Source organism: Penicillium cataractarum, assembly GCF_028827025.1.
Source record: "Penicillium cataractarum strain IBT 29864 chromosome Unknown utg000008l, whole genome shotgun sequence".
NCBI classification, from domain to species: Eukaryota; Fungi; Ascomycota; class Eurotiomycetes; order Eurotiales; family Aspergillaceae; genus Penicillium; species Penicillium cataractarum.
The window spans coordinates 3617863-3636858 of NW_026622744.1; the positions used below are offsets into that span (position 1 = coordinate 3617863).

At 50.8% G+C, this 18996-nt stretch overlaps 6 protein-coding genes across 6 annotated transcripts; 4 read left to right on the top strand and 2 right to left on the bottom strand.

Annotated features, from left to right (window-relative positions):
• Positions 1-782: 782 nt before the first annotated feature.
• Positions 783-5921, top strand: N7496_010389 (type V myosin; the record flags this gene model as incomplete). The annotated part of the gene is made up of 7 exons (XM_056703302.1): positions 783-917; positions 1016-1148; positions 1210-1399; positions 1478-5333; positions 5386-5459; positions 5521-5735; positions 5818-5921. 7 exons carry the CDS (start codon positions 783-785, stop codon positions 5919-5921), a joined length of 4707 nt encoding a protein of 1568 aa, XP_056552302.1.
• Positions 5922-6275: 354 nt separating this feature from the next.
• On the top strand, positions 6276-7247 carry N7496_010390 (non-canonical purine NTP pyrophosphatase; the record flags this gene model as incomplete). Its single annotated transcript, XM_056703303.1, has 6 exons — positions 6276-6446; positions 6536-6609; positions 6683-6827; positions 6887-6923; positions 7005-7066; positions 7179-7247. The coding sequence occupies 6 exons, from the start codon at positions 6276-6278 to the stop codon at positions 7245-7247; spliced, it is 558 nt and encodes a 185-aa protein (XP_056552303.1).
• A 139-nt stretch (positions 7248-7386) lies between these two features.
• On the bottom strand, positions 7387-8156 carry N7496_010391 (nucleoside triphosphates FAP7; the record flags this gene model as incomplete). Its single annotated transcript, XM_056703304.1, has 3 exons — positions 7387-7588; positions 7654-7802; positions 7974-8156. 3 exons carry the CDS (start codon positions 8154-8156, stop codon positions 7387-7389), a joined length of 534 nt encoding a protein of 177 aa, XP_056552304.1.
• A 294-nt stretch (positions 8157-8450) lies between these two features.
• N7496_010392 (C78 family peptidase) lies at positions 8451-10132 on the bottom strand (the record flags this gene model as incomplete). The annotated part of the gene is made up of 6 exons (XM_056703305.1): positions 8451-8484; positions 8539-8743; positions 8800-8957; positions 9008-9039; positions 9096-9563; positions 9620-10132. The coding sequence occupies 6 exons, from the start codon at positions 10130-10132 to the stop codon at positions 8451-8453; spliced, it is 1410 nt and encodes a 469-aa protein (XP_056552305.1).
• A 1886-nt stretch (positions 10133-12018) lies between these two features.
• Positions 12019-13923, top strand: N7496_010393 (aspartate kinase; the record flags this gene model as incomplete). The annotated part of the gene is made up of 4 exons (XM_056703306.1): positions 12019-12140; positions 12234-12314; positions 12424-13673; positions 13801-13923. 4 exons carry the CDS (start codon positions 12019-12021, stop codon positions 13896-13898), a joined length of 1551 nt encoding a protein of 516 aa, XP_056552306.1. The 3' UTR covers positions 13899-13923.
• A 2085-nt stretch (positions 13924-16008) lies between these two features.
• On the top strand, positions 16009-18141 carry N7496_010394 (forkhead box transcription factor; the record flags this gene model as incomplete). The annotated part of the gene is made up of 1 exon (XM_056703307.1): positions 16009-18141. The coding sequence occupies one exon, from the start codon at positions 16009-16011 to the stop codon at positions 18139-18141; it is 2133 nt and encodes a 710-aa protein (XP_056552307.1).
• Between the last annotated feature and the right edge of the window lie 855 nt (positions 18142-18996).

Sequence of the window (18996 nt, forward strand, 5' to 3'; positions counted from 1 at the left end):
TCGTTGTCGATGATGTCGTGCGTGGGTCCGGACCTGGAGGCTTCTTATAGATCCAAATCCGGGGTAAAGTTCCGGAACAATCTATACGAGGTTTCAAGGGGTTATCAGATCGATCTTTGATGCTTTATGAATCTTCGATTTGTCTGTGGACTTAGTTATTAGGCCATATCTTACTCTATCGAGTACAAAAGAGGTACCCCTAGTGTTGATTATTCGACATATATTATATAGACAGACCTGTTTAGCTAGGGCTGTATACCCAATATTTCACTGTGAGACAGTACTATATCCAAAACTATCATCTTCATTTATATAGGAACAACCCCTGCACAATTCTCTCATCAAATCATCGTCAATTCTACCGTGCAGGGAGCACAGAAGGGCGGTGACAGAACGTTGTGGGGGTGTGGCGCGGCACCCCCAAGTTAGTCCCGAAAGCTCCCTTCAGGGGCTGTCGCTCGCTAAATGGGCCAGCTGTTAGTTCACTCTACTCCGACGCGCTTTTCTTTCCCCCTCCCCAAACTCTGACCCCCCGTGCTTTCTAGAGACTCTCTTTTCTTTCTCTTTTCCTTTCTTTCGGATCATGAGTGGATGAGGGGTTGCCGTGAGACTCTCCGTCTTTCGACCGCTCATTTGTGAATTGATTTGCCCTTTTTTCCCTATCCCCCCCATTTGGATACCCGTGCCACCAACACCGACATTCTTCCGGAATATCCCTACGCCACATCGTCCTCCTCCCCTGTGCGATCAAATTGAGCCCGCTCACTTGATCAGATCTCGTCATGGCGCACATCTACGAGGTCGGGACACGGGCCTGGCAGCCCGACCCGACGGAGGGCTGGGTCGCATCCGAGGTGAAAGAGAAGCTGGTGGACGGAGATAAGGTTCAGCTGGTGTTTGAGTTGGAAAATGGCGAGGTGCGTGTTTCGGTCCCCGCAGCAGCGAGAACTGGAAGGAGTTCTGTCGACGAGTCTGGAGAAATGGGGAAAGGCTGACCAGGCGAGAGGGAAAACAGACCAAGACTGTCGAGACCACCCAGGCCGAGCTGCAGGTCGACAACAACTCGAAACTACCGCCCCTGATGAACCCGGCTATGTTGGAAGCGAGCGAGGACTTGACGAATCTGTCCCACCTGAACGAGCCTGCAGGTTGGTTTCAACTTGAGATATCATGTCTGCTCCCGTGGCTTCAACTGACAGCTCTATGCAGTCCTCCAGGCTATCAAGCTCCGCTATGCCCAGAAAGAAATCTACACCTACAGTGGTATCGTGCTGATTGCGACCAATCCCTTTGCCCGAGTCGACTCGCTCTATGTCCCGCAGATGGTCCAAGTCTATGCCGGGAAACAGCGCGCTTCTCAGGCACCTCACTTGTTCGCTATCGCCGAGGAAGCTTTTGCGTAAGAGTTACCCGTTCCGCATGATGGGTCTGTATACTCGAATATTGGTTACTGACATGATGTTTCTCCCGGGTATAGTGACATGCTCCGCGATGGCAAGAACCAAACGATCGTCGTCTCCGGTGAATCCGGTGCTGGTAAGACCGTGAGCGCCAAGTATATTATGCGTTACTTTGCGACTCGGGAGTCCTCCGACCAGCCCGGCAAATACAGCACGAGTCGCGCAGACGCCACCACCGAGACCGAAGAGCAGATTCTGGCAACCAACCCAGTGATGGAAGCCTTCGGTAACGCTAAGACAACCCGAAACGATAACTCCTCTCGGTTCGGAAAGTACATTGAGATCATGTTTGACGAGCGCACGAACATCATTGGCGCAAAGATCCGTACATACCTACTTGAGCGATCTAGACTTGTGTTCCAGCCGCTTAAGGAGCGGAACTACCATATCTTCTATCAGCTCGTGGCCGGTGCCACCGACGAGGAGAGGCAGGACCTGGGTCTGTTGCCCGTCGAGGAATTTGAATATCTCAACCAGGGTGGTACGCCAATCATCGACGGTGTGGACGACAAGGCCGAGTTTGATGCGACGAGGAAGTCTCTGGCCACCATCGGTGTGTCAACAGGACACCAGACTGAAATCTTCCGTATCCTTGCGGCTCTGCTGCACCTGGGTAATGTGAAGATCACGGCCACTCGTACAGACTCCTCTCTTTCACCATCGGAGCCATCCCTCGTGCGTGTCTGCGAGATGCTCGGGATTGATGCCAATGAGTTCGCCAAGTGGATCGTTAAGAAGCAGCTGATCACTCGTGGCGAGAAGATTACTTCCAACCTCACCCAGCAGCAGGCTGTCGTGGTTCGAGACTCGGTTGCCAAATTCATCTACTCTAGTCTGTTCGACTGGCTCGTGGACACGATCAACCGTGGGTTGGCCAAGGATGAGGTTATTGAGCGAGTCAAGACCTTCATCGGTGTCCTTGATATCTACGGTTTCGAGCACTTCGCCAAGAACTCCTTTGAGCAGTTCTGTATCAACTACGCGAACGAGAAGTTGCAGCAGGAGTTCAACCAGCACGTGTTCAAGCTCGAGCAGGAGGAATATGTGCGAGAGGAGATTGACTGGACATTCATTGATTTCTCCGACAACCAGCCCTGTATTGATCTGATCGAGGCCAAGCTTGGAGTCTTGGCTCTTCTGGACGAAGAATCCAGACTTCCTATGGGATCCGACGAGCAATTTGTTACGAAGCTCCACCACCACTTCGCTGCCGATAAGCAAAAGTTCTACAAGAAACCTCGCTTCGGCAAGTCCGCTTTCACCGTTTGCCACTATGCTGTTGATGTTACCTACGAGTCAGATGGCTTCATCGAGAAGAACCGAGACACCGTTCCTGATGAGCACATGGAGGTGCTGCGCAACTCCTCTAATAGCTTCATTAAGGAGATTTTGGACACTGCCGCCGCCGTTCGCGAGAAGGACTCGGCTGCGGTTTCATCTAAGGCTGTGGCTGCGGCGCCTGGACGTCGTATTGGTGTCGCTGTCAACCGCAAACCCACTCTGGGTGGAATCTTCAAGTCCTCGCTCATTGAGCTGATGAACACTATCAACTCTACCGATGTGCACTACATTCGTTGTATCAAGCCCAACGAAGCCAAGGAGGCTTGGAAGTTCGAGGGCCCCATGGTTCTCAGCCAGTTGCGAGCTTGTGGTGTTTTGGAGACTGTCCGAATTAGTACGGCCGGTTATCCCACTCGTTGGACATACGAAGAGTTTGCCATTCGTTACTACATGCTCTGCCATTCTTCGCAGTGGACGTCTGAGATCCGAGACATGTGTCATGCTATCTTGCGCAAGGCCCTCGGTGATGCGAACCACCAGAAGCAGGACAAGTACCAGCTTGGTCTGACTAAGATCTTCTTCCGGGCTGGTATGCTTGCCTTTTTGGAGAACCTGCGAACTTCGCGCTTGAACGAGTGTGCCATTATGATCCAGAAGAACCTGCGTTGCAAGTACTACCGACGCCGCTATCTGGAGGCTCGTGAGTCCATCCTCACCACTCAGGCCTTCATTCGAGGATTCCTGGCTCGCCAGCGCGCTCAGGAGATCCGCCGAAACAAGGCTGCAACCACCATTCAGCGGGTCTGGCGTGGTTCCAAGGAGAGGAAGAGCTACACGTCCATTCGGAACAATGTCATTTTGTTCCAGTCTGTGATGAAGGGTTTCCTCTGCCGTCGGAACATCATGGACTCTATCAATGGCAACGCAGCCAAGGTCATTCAGCGTGCATTCCGTTCGTGGCGTCAATTGCGTGCCTGGCGACAATACCGTCAAAAGGTTATCACTGTCCAGAACTTGTGGAGAGGAAAGCAGGCTCGCAAGGCTTACAAGACTCTGCGCGAAGAGGCCCGCGATCTGAAGCAAATCTCTTACAAGCTGGAGAACAAGGTCGTGGAGCTTACCCAGATCTTGCAGACACTGAAGCTCGAGAACAAGTCCTTGGCTTCGCAATTGGACAACTACGAAACCCAACTGAAATCATGGCGTGCCCGGCATAACGCGCTTGAGGCACGTGCAAAGGAGCTGCAGGCAGAGGCCAACCAGGCCGGTATTACTGCGGCTCGATTGGAAGCAGTTGAGGAAGAGTTGAGCAAGATGACCCAGACCCAGGCCGAGAACCAGGCTACCATTAAGCGTATGCAAGAAGAGGAGCGGGTCACCCGCGAGACGATCCGCGTGACGAGCGATGAATTGGAGCGTCTCAAGATTGCGAACGCTGAGGCCGAGGCCGAGAAAGCCGTTCTCCGTCAACGGGTTGCGGAGCTCGAGGAAGAGCTCGAAATCGCTAAGCGATCGGTGCCTGTCAACGGTGTCAATGGCGACCTGCAGAATGGCGCTGCCGCACCTACACCCGCGAACGGTTTGATTAACCTTGTTTCGTCCAAGAAGCCCAAGCCCCAACGGCGCAGTGCTGGTGCAGAGAGGGTTGGGACGGATCGCTTCAGTGGTGCATTCAACCCGCGCCCAGTCTCTATGGCTATCCCCGGGCCTGCCATCGCTCGGTCAACTGCCGCCATCTCTCCGGGTCTGGACTCGGTGGAGGCCGAACTCGAGAATTTGTTGGCTGCAGAGGATGATCTGAATGATGAGGTTACGATGGGTCTGATCCGCAACTTGAAGATTCCCCTGCCCAGCTCGACTCCTCCTCCTACCGAGAAGGAGGTTCTCTTCCCTGCGTACTTGATCAACCTGGTTACTTCGGAGATGTGGAACAATGGATTTGTCAAGGAGTCGGAGCGTTTCTTGGCCAACGTGATGCAGTCCATCCAGCAGGAGGTTATGCAGCACGATGGCGAGGATGCGATCAACCCCGGTGCCTTCTGGCTTTCCAACGTCCACGAGATGCTATCGTTTGTCTTCCTGGCTGAGGATTGGTACGAGGCGCAGAAGACGGACAACTACGAATATGACCGTCTGCTGGAGATTGTGAAGCACGACTTGGAGAGCTTGGAGTTCAACATCTACCACACATGGATGAAGGTGTTGAAGAAGAAGCTGTACAAGATGATTGTTCCCGCGATTATCGAGTCCCAGTCTCTGCCTGGTTTCGTGACCAGCGAAACCAACCGCTTCCTCGGCAAGCTGCTGCCCTCGAACAACAACCCGGCTTACAGCATGGATAACCTGCTGAGCCTTCTGAATGGAGTCTACCGGGCTATGAAGGCGTTCTACATTGAGGACACCATCATCACGCAGACCGTCACCGAGCTTCTGAAGCTGGTGGGTGTCACTGCATTCAACGATCTTCTTATGCGGCGAAACTTCTTGTCGTGGAAGCGTGGTCTCCAGATCAACTACAACATTACCCGGATTGAGGAGTGGTGCAAGAGCCATGATATGCCCGAGGGAACGCTGCAGTTGGAGCACCTGATGGTACGTACCGTTGACGTTTGTGAAATAGGGATATACGCTGACATGTGAATAGCAAGCGACCAAGCTGCTTCAGCTGAAGAAGGCCACCTTGAACGATATCGAGATTATTCAAGATATCTGCTGGATGTAAGTGATGTTCTAGTTACTCATACAATATGGCTGTCCATATACTGACCTTTCTTCCCAGGCTCTCCCCCAACCAAATCCAGAAGCTCTTGAACCAGTACCTGGTTGCCGACTACGAACAGCCCATCAATGGCGAGATCATGAAGGCCGTTGCTTCTCGGGTTACCGAGAAGAGCGACGTGCTCCTCCTGACTCCCGTGGATATGGAGGACAGTGGTCCCTACGAGATTGCCGAGCCCCGTGTGATCACCGCTTTGGAGACCTATACCCCATCTTGTAAGTGACGATATGAGATTCGCATGCTATTACGCGCTCTTTCCCTTTCTACTTCCGCATTTGCTAACTACAACTCTTACAGGGCTCCAAACGCCACGATTGAAGCGGCTGGCTGAGATTGTATCTGCGCAAGCGATTGCACAGCAGGATAAGCTTGGGATAGATAACGGGGTGTTGGAGGAGTAGTTTGTTGTGTGTATATTAGACATGTTTCTCCTTTGAAATGTTCTGTGAGCTACGGATTACGATCAGTGTGACATCTTTTCACCCCACGACCTTGATTTGATACAGTGAAGCAATTTCTTGTCTAGAAATTAAATGAAAGAGTCTTTGTCCGATGTATTGATGTTTTATTTATAATCTAGTAAATTATAGTCTGCATGCTCTGTAGTTAATCTACCCACTTCGACTCGGCAGGTTAAGCGGTGTCGCGGGGGAGATCGTTTAGTGCTGGTTTATCGGTGGAGCATCCAGCGAAAGTCTTCTACACCACTACATCCAACCACTTCACCCCGCCAACCCACACCCCAATCCGCCATCATGACCTTAACAAAGATCAACTTCATCACAGGAAACAAGAACAAGCTCACCGAGGTGCGCGCCATCCTCGGCAGCGTCATCGAGGTCGACAATCAGGCCGTAGACGTCCCCGAGATCCAAGGCACCATCGAAGAGATCGCTAAGGAAAAGGCACGCCGTGCTGCTGAAGCGGTAAGTCAATCTAATATGACCTAATAATTGAATAATCATGCCAGTGAGGCATTATGAAAAAAGATATTTGGCTAATACAAGGTGCTTAGATCAATGGCCCCGCGCTGACAGAGGATACTGCGCTTGAATTCAACGCTCTTAAGGGTCTTCCGGGGCCATACATGTAAGTATATCTTCTAGCATGGCGAGAAAAGCAACTCCTGGTGGTGACGACGTATTGACTGATGGTGGTTTAGCAAATCGTTCATGGAATCTCTGGGCCATGAGGGTCTGAACAAGATGCTTGATGGTTTCGATGATCGCAGTGCGGAGGCAGTGTGCACTTTTGCGTTTTGTCGGGGTCCTGGCGAGGAGCCTCTTATTTTCCAGGGTCGGACTGCGGTATGTTTTCTGTTGTATTGGGTTGATATGAGGGGTTTGGATCTAATGGGATGCTACAGGGTACTATTGTGCGGCCTCGCGGCCCAACGAACTTTGGTGCGTATCTACCAAGTCTAGAAGAACAGAAGGAGCAGCAAGGTTACGCTCAATTCATGTTATACTAACGTATTTGTCCAGGCTGGGATCCTATCTTCGAGTACGACGGCCAAACATACGCAGAGATGGACAAGGAAGAAAAGGTAAGCGCTTTTAAGCACTCTATGATTATACCAGTACCAGCACCGGCACCGGCATGCAGAAATATTCCAAGAAATCAAGTCACTAACGCCCCTTGGCCCCGTCTCGTTCCAGAACCGGATTTCCCACCGGTACAAGGCGCTGGTCAAGTTCCAGCAGTGGTTGGCAGAAGGCCGGCAGTAAGGGGCGCCGGGTATGGGTATATATATAGAGCGAGCCCTCGCCCTAGTCGCCTCGGACAACGGATAGAAACGAGAGACCCCCTCGCAGACACAGAAATAAAGAGAACGATTTTCGAAAAATCGCATGTTTCCACCATGTTTCACTCGGCGTCCTCAGCATGTTGCTTCTTCCAGTTCTCGAGCCACTCTGCGATCCGGGCGCAGTTGCTGTCAACGTCGCCGTCCTTTTCGCTGTTGAGTTCTACGACGATCTCTTCGTCGAAGGCTTCGCGGGCTTCTTCGGATAGGACGCCGAAGATCTCGGCGTCAAGGTTTTCTTGTAGCTTTTCTTCGTGGTAGCCTCTGGAACGGCGCATTTGGTGTTAGAATTGTATATAGATTGATTGAAGGTGTAAAGAACGACTTACCTTGAGCTCAACCGGTCGTACAGAATAGATGTCTCTGGGCATCGAATAACCACGACCAGATCAATCCAGGATTTGGGGAAGAGGTCGCAAGCATGCCAATCAATCAGGTATCCTCCTTGAAGCACTTCATCTTCAATAGCATCGAGTAGCTAGACGAAGAGGACTAATTAGCATAAGACGCGACAATGCGACAGCGATAGCGATAGTAACACCCCGCCCCCCCCCCACCAAGAAAAAAAAAGATGAGGGGGAAAAGAAAGAACACAGCGCATCGCAGCAACTCCTTCATAGCTATAAAGAAAGCATAACGAGCGACATACCTTATCCTCGTCAACAACCCAACTCTTCCGCTCCTCGTCAAACTCTTCGAAGCAATCGCGCTCCTTGGCGATCTGATTGACGGACAAGTGCTTGAGTCCGGTGTCTTGGGCGAGTTGTTCGCAGTGTACGGTCTTGCCGACGCCGGGGGTGCCGGTGATAATCACGTTTGGGGAGGAGCGCATGCTGTGTAAGGTATTTGGCCTGTTATAAAAGGGCAATTTGAAAAAAAAGGAAATTGTTGTTGGCGGGGTGGTTGATTGTGAGAGAGTGCTTGTTCCCCGGATGAAATTATCTCGGATTAATGTTGGTTCCGCTTATCTCTTATCGGGTGATATACTTTACTCTATATACTATGATCTTGGATGTGCGAGTATGTTTTCAAGAAATGGGGAATGCTTGAGTAATGATGCAATTTTAATTATATCATGCTCAGGTATTATGTATTTCATAAAGATACTCTGGAATACGCTATGCTATCACGTCGAGGTCGTATCGGGCGAGCCGGTTAATCTGCGCAAAGTCAGTAAATCATTCAGAGATCCTTAGTTGATCTGATCTACTCACTTGAGAAGCTCAAATAGCTTATACTTCTGCAAATACTTGGTTCCCCTCCGATACGCCTTGAGTAGACGAACCGGGTTGTCACACTTCGCGGATGTGCCAATCAGACGCTGCATCGCCGGTGATGTCTTGAACATGGGATCAAACACAAGTAGATTTGCGGTGCTATCGTCGCGGATCTCGAATCCCACGATAGTCATTGAGTGGCCTACTCCGATTAGACATGGGTCATAAAAGACACTTCGGCGAGGAGATCGAATGTACCTTGATGTTGGAAATAGATAGGCGGGAGGTCGGTCTGGAAGACTTTCTTTGTCTCGTCGTCTAGAGAGCATACGGATCGGAAGTAGCTCGCTACCTCCATGTAGAGTTTATCATGTGCCGGAGTTCCTTCGCTCGCAGCCAGACTGCTAGCATCGCAGCTGTATCATGTTAGTTTCATAGGTTTCAAGCTGACCATTGCAGCACTTACGGAATTCCAAGACTTTGGAACAGAGCTTGTGCCTGTGATACATTAGTATTAGCAGACGAAAATCCATCATGGGCCTATCATAACTGACTTCGGGTGTTCCAATAAATTTCCGTGTCCCTTTGATACCGCCCGTCTCGGTTCGACCCGTGCTGTTGAATCCCATATCCCAAGCCTGTTCGATCAAATCCTGGATATCCAGAATCGAGGGTACACTATGTGGGAAATACGTGTGTCCCAGACTTTGCGTCTTCGTAATATACGACACAAGCATCTGAATATTTCGATACCCACAGAATCCACCTTCACGGGAGAGTTTGCAAATGTGACGAACCTTGGGGTTGCAAAGGAAAGCCCGTTGGACGGTCTTGTCTTGTTCGCATAGCTTCGCAATAACCGGGATGAGTTTGTCAGTCTCGTTCTCTACTGTTGTCTGCCTGGCTAGTTTCCCGTCGGTGGTGAGATGTGTCTGCTTTGAGGTTCGGCCACCCTTTTCCAGCATGTGCTTCAGCCATGAGGGCATCTTCTTTTCATGGGCATGGGGCCCCAGTTCCGCACGCTAGTCGGGGAGTTAGCACATATCCTGGATTACTGGTAAATGGCAGTGTAGCATACCCCAAGTCGCATTGCGCCATCCGTTCCACGAGCCCGAGGTGGGCTCTTTGCTCGAGTTAGTTTGGTACTATTATTCATGCGTGCCCAGTCACGATCTTGGCCTCGTTTGCCGCCTGAAAGAGCACCTTGAAAATCAAGCTTGTCTTCCCGATCAAGTGGCGAGTCGTATTCATCATCGAGGCCTGTGGAGTCTGCATTGAAATGGGGCGAGTCCACCCCGCTGTCGTCGAAAGCAATACCCTCCGCGACATGGAGATCCAGGTGCGTTGACAGCTCGGCTGCAGTCACAGTCTCACCACACCCATGTGGACAGTCAACATATTTCTCCGTTGAGTCGTCATCTGTCGGCAGCGGTGACGGAGATCGCGTGTCCTTTAGCCCATACAGATCGGGCGTGAAAGTCTGCGGGGCCCCATTCTCTGGGTGACAGTGATCAATGTGCATCTCCAGGAAACTGGCATCCGCATCTGAGAAGGGGCAGAATGGACATGTTAGGAGATTGGAGCTGTCCATGATTTCTGAGTTGCGCTTTTATCGTGGGAGGCAGTTTTGCTGGAATGGTTGTCAGGCGCGGGATCAGCTGAAGACAAGAACACTAGAGCCACGTCGGGAACTTGCAGGGCGATGGATATGCCAAGAAATCGCAGCTGATTACCTCAACAAGAAGCCTGGAGTAATCCTGATCAATGTATCTGGAGGAGTGGCTATATTTAAATCTCCAGATTTTTGATGGGCGGTGCCTGAAATGCGGTAGTTGTGGATGAGACCCACTTGGAACAAAATATGGCCCTGTCGCTGAGTCGTCCGCCCCGTCATAGTATGAGTCAATCAAGTACACGGGCATAGCCACCGGATATCGTTTGTATACACCATTTAATGGGGATTACCTCGCGTGTTTTTATCTTGGGCTTTCCTCTTTATAGGCTTTAGATCTTCATCCCGGTCGCACTGCGTACGTGTAGTACGTGATCCAGGTGGAAATATATATCGGGCCAACTCTGCATGATCCAACAACATTCAGTGGAACTGGGGTGAGTCTTATTAAGCGGGATAATTTCCTATTACCGTACAATTTGAGATACTGTAGGATCTACCTCCAGCCTGCAACTCAAAGAAACCCCAGGGTCATCATGTTTATGGCAAGGTTTGCCCTTCCAAATCTAGCAGGCCATTGAGCTTCAACGGGCTACTGCCAGGCCTGCAAAGACTGAAAGTGTGAAAAAGGCAGATATTATATGATCTTGCAATTCTTGATATTTCCTGGCTGTTCTGGATAAAAGTTGATACGCCTCTGCCGTGAGCCTAAGCCACCAGACGTTGGTTGCGGTTGGGCGTATTAGACAATCACTCCTACAGTTAATATACTAATATGCCGATCCCTAGTACTCTAGCAATAGCTACTACATATTGGCTACTACATATTAAGATTGTGACAGTACACAGGCCTCATTGTTTGATCTAGTTTCTATGACTACTTAGATGATGCTGTCTTTATTTATATAGAGTATTAAAATATATTTATTATAATCGCGATCACCAACTAAAACCTAATGAAGTGAAGATAGTTTATTGTAGGTAGCTCGATGGATGATATCCATCGCTATGCTAGCAAGTATGGCCGTGTTGACTGTGAGCACTGACCACACCAATCCTCGGCGACTCTTCGGCTTTTTGAAGATTCCAAGAATTTACGAGAATATTATTGAAAGTCTTTAATACTTCTTTAGTATGATAGATGTGTTGAATTTTCAATAATATTGAATCATTGATTTTTGATACTAATATTGTTTGATGGATATAATAATTGTACATGGATAAGGTTGTTTGCAGACAAGGCACGCCAAGAAAAGCTAAATTTACTACAGTTGGAATACATTTTTGGCATTTCCGGGTGGCGATCAACAGGAAAAGAGATTTGCCCCGATCCGAGGCTTAGTCATGAACAAAACCCCTGATTATGATTCAAGAACATAGGTTGATTTATGGAGAGTGTATGAGAAATCTAAATAACCTGTAAAGTGACAACATATCTACTTACAGTAGTAGTGTAATAGCATAGCCTTGAAATAACAGTGCGTCATTTTATCCCAGGTGTTATCGCGGGGCAGGCGATGGCGTGATTGTAATTGGTGATTATCATTGGTCCTGACCCTTGGGCGGTCATTCATTGGCGGGGTTCCTCCGACATCGCGTGCCTGGACTCGCCGGCAGAATCGGAGACGAAAAAAAAAAGTCAATGGAAAGTCCGTTGAGTCACCGCAAAAGAAAAAAAAAAACGAGCAACGCCGCAGCCGGCCCACTCCTCCGCTTTCGCTTTCCCCTCCCCCAATTCTCTCTTTACATGTTGTGATTTTCCATCTATCTTCGTTCTTGGTCCTCGGTTCTTGGAAATTCTGGCCATGACTTCCTTCGAAGCAGACCGTCCGGCCTTTGGTGCCATGCATAGCAATTGGGTCGTACAAAAGTTTGGCGGCACCAGTGTTGGCAAGTTTGCTTTAAACATTATCGAGCAGGTGGTCCAGTACGTTTACCCCTCCACCCGCCCCCGTTCGACGATCGGTTCAATTGATCCAAAAATCACAAGACGCTGACCATCGACTACAATATGTTACAGACCTAGCCTCGCTGACAACAGAGTTGCTGTTGTATGCTCAGCAAGAAGCAGTTCTACAAAGGCAGAGGGCACTACCAACCGGTGAGTCATTTGAATACTCGACAACACCTGCCACAAGCTCTCTCGACTTCGAAAGTTGTGCAATACGAATGACAAACTCCGATCACGTCCTAACTCCATGCGAATATAGGTTACTGCGGGCAGCCCGGGATGCAGAGAACTCCCACTCCCAACAATATAAGACCTTCGTCGAGGCCGTACGGCTGGAGCATGTCGAAGTGGCCCAAGAACAGATCCAATCAGTGGAGCTAAGGGACCAAGTGGTTGCCGATATTAGTGAAGAATGCGAACGAGTGCTAAAGGTCCTCGAGGCCGCCCAGACCCTCGGGGAGATCAGTGCTCGTTGCGTGGACAAGGTGATGAGCGCCGGTGAGAAGCTTAGCTGCCGCCTCATGGCCGCGTTCTTGCAAGATCGTGGAGTTGACTCACAATACATTGATCTCGCCGACGTGATCGATTTCCCCATCGGCGCCCACGGACTCGATCAGGACTTTTACAACTCCCTGGCAGCGGCTCTGGGCAAGCTGGTCGCAGGTTGCGGGCACCGAGTGCCTGTGATCACAGGTTACTTCGGTACCATCCCCGGTGGTCTGCTGGATCAGGTCGGCCGTGGTTATACCGATCTCTGTGCTGCCCTCGTCGCCGTTGGAACTCATGCCAAGGAACTCCAGGTCTGGAAGGAAGTCGACGGTATCTTTACGGCTGATCCACGCAAGGTCCCCACGGCCCGACTCCTTCCTGCTATCACCCCCGCCGAAGCGGCCGAATTGACCTTTTATGGATCCGAGGTGATTCACCCTTTCACCATGGAGCAGGTGATTCGCGCCAAGATCCCTATCCGCATCAAGAACGTGATGAACCCCAAGAACCGCGGCACCGTTATTTTCCCCGATTCCACCGCCGAGTTGGAGCGCACCACACCCGGCCACGACCCCCGCCTCTTCCGCACGCGGAGCCCGAGCTTCATGCAAAAGCCGAAGCGGCCGACTGCCGTGACCATCAAACACAAGATCCTGGTGATCAACGTACACTCGAACAAGCGGTCATTGTCCCACGGCTTCTTTGCGGGCATTTTCTCCGTGCTGGACAAGTGGCGTCTGTCCATTGATCTGATCTCGACCAGTGAGGTCCACGTGTCGATGGCCCTTCACTCGGAGATGCCTTTGCTCAATGGCAATGGCCGGGATGACTACCAGGTCATCGATGATGACCTGAAGGGAGCGCTGAATGACTTGGCCAAGTACGGAACGGTAGACATCATTCCTGAAATGGCCATTCTCAGCTTGGTCGGCAAGCAGATGAAGAATATGATCGGTGTTGCCGGGCGTATGTTCACTACCCTGGGGGAGAACAATGTGAACATTGAGATGATTTCACAAGGTAAGACATTCGTTGCCGATCCCAACTTCCCAACCCCTCCACTCCTCCCCCCTTCCCATGTACAAGTACGAATCATTCGACAAAAGGAAAGAAAAGCTAACTGACGGGTTTTCTTCCTCTCCTTCAGGTGCCAGTGAAATCAACATCTCCTGCGTCATTGAAGAGCGTGATGCCGACCGCGCTCTTAACATCATCCATACTAGCATGTTCACCTTCTTGGATTAGAGGTCCTAGGAGTCGTTGAGCAACCCACATTGTCGTTTGAGATATCCCTTGGGCCTGTTTTCTTTTCCCCTATGTTTCCCAGTTTTGCTTTTCCCAGCTTTTGATGGAATGCTTTCGTGATAGAGAAAAGTTGGTGTGCATTTATCCCGGGTGCTCTTCATCGAGGGACTCGGGGGCGCTTAAGCATTTATGTCCTGTCGTTGATTTTCTTTTTCTGCATGGGCCTGGCGTTTTCTCATTTCTATATGCCATGTCCGACCCCTTTGAGTTTCCTTTAATTAGAGTATAGATCGAGAGATGCGTTCCCTTCATGATTGAGGGATGAAGTTTGAGAGGGGCATCTACACCGTACGTTGTACATGAATTCACATGATCCTCCAAAAGAAGAAAGCAAGGGCAATTTCTTGCCAGTTTGAATATATTCACTACTATAACCTAGACTATCGTGTGCTACAGTATACTGCAGTCTAGTTATAAAATAGTTACACTTGCATGTGGGATGTGATTTAAGATATCATCATCGCTGCAGGCACGGAGCTTACGCACATGCGGATCACCCGATTTACCCCTCGAGCGATCTCCAGTAGGTCCGTGTATTATTGGACCAGTAATTGGCTTCTTCCTCGCAGAGCCATATAGACTTCACGGCCAAGCCAAGCCTCAACAGCCAGGGCGTTGACGGGGCCCAGTCCCATAGGTTGGCTAGAGCAAGGGATGGATCCGACGCAACCGCTGTCTCAGAGTTACATGCGCATTCCAGTGGACGGGGTCCCAATGGAGTGGCCGGGATTGAGAGCCTGTTAAGAATAGAAGCCGGAATATGACGGGTGGAGGATGGATTATGGGTGGGAGTATGGGATGGTTGGGCTGGGGAATACTCTATGGGTGGATTATGGGGAGAGAGGGAGGGTGAGTCTAGACTTTTGAGTGGGAGGAACTAGGAAGTGTATGTAGGGTGTAGTGTAGCAGGGGATATAAAGTACAGACTATTGGCAGTTATATCGAATAGACCCATCGTATCGGAGCTCATAATGAATACTATATGACTACAGTAGTTGTATAGTACCTCTGTAGTCTGTAGGATCTCTTGTCCAGCTCTGATCACAGTGGAGCCCTTTTTTTCTGCAGGGCCAGCAGAGGGAGCCACATAACTCCAGACACCCAAGGGCCACTCACTAGCTTCCCGTTTAGCTCTCGATCGGCGCCTTGTGAAATGCCTGCGAGCAAGGAGCCCCAATCCCTTCGTACGCCCTCCGAACACTCGTATTGTCACATGGTTACCGTACTGAAGATCCACTTGTCCATACTACGACGCGTGACGCGACCGCGTCCATACCATACCTGACGGATCGTCCAACTGGGCAGTACAGTATTCTCTCGACACCCTCACCTTCTACTATCTCTCCTCCTCCTCCACCACCCCCCACCTCGAAAAGGTCCCGATCCCACTTACACTTGGTCTTCCCTTGCACGCTACTTGGTCGAAGGAAAGGGCCTGTTCAAGGGAGACAAAAGGACGCGACTTCCAGGATCTCTTCTCCCTCTTTCAAACCCCCCTCCCGCTGCTGCCTTTCCCCGACCAACTCTCCATCTCATCATCATCATCTCTCTCATCACCACTTCTTTTCTCCAACCTAACTCGCTCCTCGACACTTCGTCTTCCCCCTTAATCATCCTGATCACTATTATCGCCAGTTGACAGATCATCGGAGGTTTCTACCCTTCTTCACAGCAGAACCCTCTCGTGGTGATTCCCACTTCGCGAGACTCCATCATCCGCTGATTCGCCTTCCAAGATTGGACGTGTCGATTGTTAGCGCCTGGTGGCCCAACGCTTGCAATCACAACTAGTCTCACTGCATGACAGCCTGAGGCTACCTGACTTGACCTTTCTCTCTTGTAGCCTACCATTGGTTCAACTCGAATTCTCTTGCACTCCTCCCTCGTCTCGCCTTTTTCCCGTTGGGCGAGACTGCCCGTCGGCTGTGTTGTCCCCCGCTGTCAGTGTTGTCACTGTTGCTGTCGCGCCCTCCACACTGTTTATCGACGCGTCATATGGTCCCTCTTGGTGACTGGTGACGTCCTAGCCTCGTTCCCGACTATCTAGACTATGGGATCGACGCGTCCTGCGCTCGGCGCGCACAATTATCCCTCGGCATTGGTTCCTTCAGCCCAAGCCTCGATCAAATCACAGCCCCATCTTCACCCCTCACCGCTACCACTCCAGCCTATTACTGAGAACCCATTGCTTCCACTTGCTGGCACGCACAGGCCATCACCGACCAAAGGATTGTCCACCCAGGGCTCACATCCCGGGCGAAAACTCGGTTTCGTTCCTATCACCGCCCCAAACCCTCCCATGTTTACCACCGACTCCCCTACCAAGAAGCCGCCCTTCCCTATCTACACCCAGTCCTCCATGCCGATGCCACCGCAGTCGGCTCTCTTCACCACCTTTTCTAGCGTCAACCCGGAGGCCCCCAAGGAGAACTACCCACTCGAGGACTCGGCTAATGGCAGCTTTGCCGATTTCCCGGAACCGTCTTATGAATCCAAGGTCCCCATGAAGCGCACCCTCATGGAAGCCGCTCCACTGAAGGAGCGCCCTGTCAAGAAGCAAAAGTGCGAAGACGCGCCTATTCAACAACTACCCGAGCCACACCAAATGCCGACGATCGAGGATGACGGCACCAAGCCGCCATACAGTTACGCGACTCTGATCGGCATGTCCATCTTGCGCGCACCCAACCGACGATTGACACTGGCTCAGATCTACAAGTGGATTTCAGACACGTTCTCGTACTACAAGAACAGCGACACGGGCTGGCAGAACAGTATTCGACACAACCTCAGTCTCAACAAAGCCTTCATCAAGCAAGAGCGGCCCAAGGATGACCCTGGCAAGGGTAACTATTGGGCTATCGAGCCTGGTATGGAGGCACAATTCCTCAAGGACAAGCAAGTGCGACGCGCCACTATGTCGAGTCTTCCACTCCCTGCCGTTCCGCAGAGAGAAATCGTTCCACAACCGCAAACCGCGACCACCACAACCTGGATGGTGCCACCTCCGCCTACGCGACAGCCTCCCCCACCCAAGGTCCCGGCTCGAAATGAAGATCTATCCTCGGACGCGACTCTTCCAGCATCTGACCCGGCATTGCAAGATGACGATGAAGTTCCCCATCCCGTGGTGCAACGCGCCGCGCCGGTTCGCTCTTCGCCACTGCAGACCATCCGATCCTCTCCTCCTATTGCCCCTCCTCGATTCTCTCGCCCAGGCACTCCTCCTACCCCAACTCACCAGGCCGGCCCTACTCCAGCTCAGCGCCCACGGAAGCGCAAGTCCATTTCGATGAATGACAGTGGTTACTTCTCGTCTTTGGAGTCTTCCGCTCTGCGGCCTAACAAGGCGAGTCACATCCTGACCTCTGATCTGGACATTGAGCCCCCACGCATCAAGCGCGGCCGTGCCGAGGAAGAGATTGCGCGCATTCGCAGCTCTTCCCACGATATCAGTCCTGGCCAGCCTGCTTCCCGGAAGGATAGCCGAACTTTGGTTGGCTCTTCCCCTCTTAGAGGCGAGTATGTGAGCATGCTTCCGCCACCCTTGACACCTATTATCAAGTTCAAGAAGCCAGCCAAGCCTCCGCCATCGGTGTCACCTAATACCAACCTCCGCAACCACCGTCGCAAGATTCAACAAATGGTCAACTCGCCTATCAAGCACTTGGGTATCGCTGATGATGAACTGCCGTGGAGTCCTGCCTTCAATCTCCATGAGGAGACCTTGACCCCGGCCGATCACTTCCACACTACCTTTGATGTCTTTGCCGATGCAAGCGCAGACGCGTGCATCTCATCCGCTGCATTCGGTTCTCCCGAGAAGCGCTCGGTGAAGCGCGCACGCATTGATTCTGGAAGCCATGCACTCCTCGACATTAGCAGCTCGTCTATCAACACTCGACTGAGCATGCCGTCACTCACCCGCTCTAAGTCGTCCATCTTCCCCGAGTCTCCGTCTAAGGTGGCGGACGGAGCTCGTCTTGGTGATACCAGCCAGGATGACTTTTTCTCTTTCCACCTCTTTGATGAAACCAGTGACAGCCCCACCGAGGTAGACGGTGTTGATCTGTTGCAAGGATTCCAGAAGATTGGTGGTTCCAACAAAGATGACTTTTTGAAGCCCAAGTCGCTTCATTCGCGGCCTCATTTGAGCAACCGCAGCAACTCTACCATGTTCTAAAGACCCTATTGTTTTTATGTTCTCTCGCCGTCATTGTCTGATTTCTCCCACCTTTTTTTTTTTTTTTTTCTCGCTCTCGGGCAGGAACTGAAGCCCGGTTTGATTCCCCCTCATGTCGTCTGTGTTTTGATTTGACAAAATTGGTGTTTGAGCTGTTTATGATGTTTAATACGTCCCTGTCCTGGTTGGGATAACCCTTGTGTCTATGCACTGACATTATTGTGACCCTCCTACTATACTGTCATGCTTTGTGGGCTTACCTGTTTCTGTCATTCCCTCTTTGTTTGCGTTCTGGGTTGAAGGAGTTTTGAGATGGACCTCAGGACGACCGCCAGGCTTCGATAGCCTGTGGTTGGTTTTTCCTTTTCTGGGAGTTTCTTGAAGGCTGTGCCGAGACGCGCCAGTTCTGACTTGTCCTGTTTTTGTTTTTTTGTTTATTCCACTGTGCCCCGAGATGGGCCTGACTACGACATTAATGACGACGCCAAGATGTACATGAGCAAGCGATGTTTCATGATTCGGGATATTGGGGTTGGGATTTATTCTTTGTTTGTTTCATCGGCTGTTACTCGTTTTACATGCTATCAAGGAGCTACTAGGGCTGGACTGGATACATCGGAGGCGCTATTGATTAGTTTAGCAATTTGAAATTTATTACTTGTCTGAATACTTTTTCTTGTAGAGCATCCTCGTTCCTACAGAGTTTGATTCTATTGCACTGAGTAGTTTCTCTGGGCTTACTTGGAAGGTTTGATCTCTGATGTTCAAGGGTATCTGATTGACCGAGTCGATGCAACTGAACCGAAACGCATAATAAACAGAAAATGTCAAATATCATCGACAAGTAAAAATGAA